We start from the raw sequence: 1,387 nt of genomic DNA on the forward strand, positions 1-1,387 counted from the left end.
AATTCTGTCTCTCAGAGTGGGAATGCACCTACAATGTGAATGTCAGACCCCTCCATGATTTCTAAGTGGGAGAACTTGCAAAATTGCAGGGTGTTCAAATACTTCTGTTCCTCACTGTATACAGCAGCACAAACAAAAGAGGTGGATAAACATGTAATCAGCACCTTGAGTGCATGTGGGGTGTCATGGATGCAGTAGATCCGAAGGCTGTAGTCCAGGGAGAGGCAAGGTGCTCTGGGGGCAAACAAAGCCAGCTGCAGGCGTTTGCAGGCAGGCTGTGGAGGGCAAGACTGGCCCACCAGGCCATACGTTCCCAGGTGCTCCATGAGAATATGGCAGCACTCCTCCTCTAACTGCAGGTAGCATGGAGACGACAAAGTCTCATCGCCCACTGTCAGCACCTCCTGAAAAGGAAAAGAAGTAGGGTTTCGTGATGATCAGCTAATGACACATCCGTTATGTGATACCAGTTTTAGGTCTCTGACCTCCCATGCCCCCTGGTGAGTCTGTGACTTGAGTGTAAGGGTCCAGTCAGGGGTAGGTGTGTCTAGCTGGGCACAGTGGGGCAAAGTAAGGACCACAGGACGATTCAGCAGCATACTGGAGGGTCCACAGCTAACCACAGGACTTAGTACAGTCTGACTGCCCTCAGAGGGTAACCTGTAAATATCACACACACACAAGGAGAGTATTTGCAGCAGCTGCCAAAACATCACAGTTCATTTATGAACGAACATCATAGCCATAACAGCAATTAAAACATGCTGGTATTGATGGATTTGAGGCAAAATGAGAATCAAGCTTCCAGAAAAGTGGCAAGACATTAATTCACTCCAATTTCTGTGTAAATACTGAGTCGATCATATTTTTATCCCCAGAAAAAAGTGATAATAAACTTCAAATGGTTCACAGTAGGTGGGCCTTGCATGGGAAATGTTTTGATTGAGGTGAGTATGAGGTCTATGCTGCTTCATGGTTGTAAAGGAGATGAGTGAAACTGAGGAACAAAGATGATGGGTACTCACGTGGTTTTGTCCCACTTGCTGATAATGAGGTACATCTCGTAGAACTTCCCCTGAGGGATTGTGCCAGGGGGGACCAGCAGACTGACACCTAAGGCAGAAGGTGTTGTGACTTTTCTTGTCTGATGTGTGACACACAAATCCTTCCTGTAGTGCATGAGCATACATTTGGGGGTGTTTGGGTTTGCTGTTACCTGTATTGGGAATGGTAAGGCGTCCTCCCAGGCTGCCCAGTGTTGCACTGGTGCTAAGGCTGGGCTCTCTGGACAAGGTGTGGCTGTGGTACTCTCGCTCTCTCCCCACAGTACCCACCGACTTCAGGCTGAAGATCTCCCCATCACCTGAGCACATGTCAGCAGGGAGAG

The 1,387-nt window shown here is 48.4% G+C and overlaps 1 protein-coding gene across 1 annotated transcript in view; it reads right to left on the minus strand.

The window, feature by feature from the left end:
• Window positions 1–1,387, minus strand: part of unc5b (unc-5 netrin receptor B) — a 47,182-nt gene that overhangs the window by 6,610 nt on the left and 39,185 nt on the right. The window contains exons 11-14 of the mRNA XM_020600985.1: window positions 1,217–1,382; window positions 1,026–1,113; window positions 486–660; window positions 165–404 (exon numbers count right to left, since the gene is read on the minus strand). Coding sequence (XP_020456641.1) covers window positions 165–404; window positions 486–660; window positions 1,026–1,113; window positions 1,217–1,382 — 669 coding nt within the window. The remainder of the gene's footprint in view (window positions 1–164; window positions 405–485; window positions 661–1,025; window positions 1,114–1,216; window positions 1,383–1,387) is intronic.

Source organism: Monopterus albus, unplaced genomic scaffold (assembly GCF_001952655.1).
Source record: "Monopterus albus unplaced genomic scaffold, M_albus_1.0 scaffold3.1, whole genome shotgun sequence".
NCBI lineage: Eukaryota > Metazoa > Chordata > Actinopteri > Synbranchiformes > Synbranchidae > Monopterus > Monopterus albus.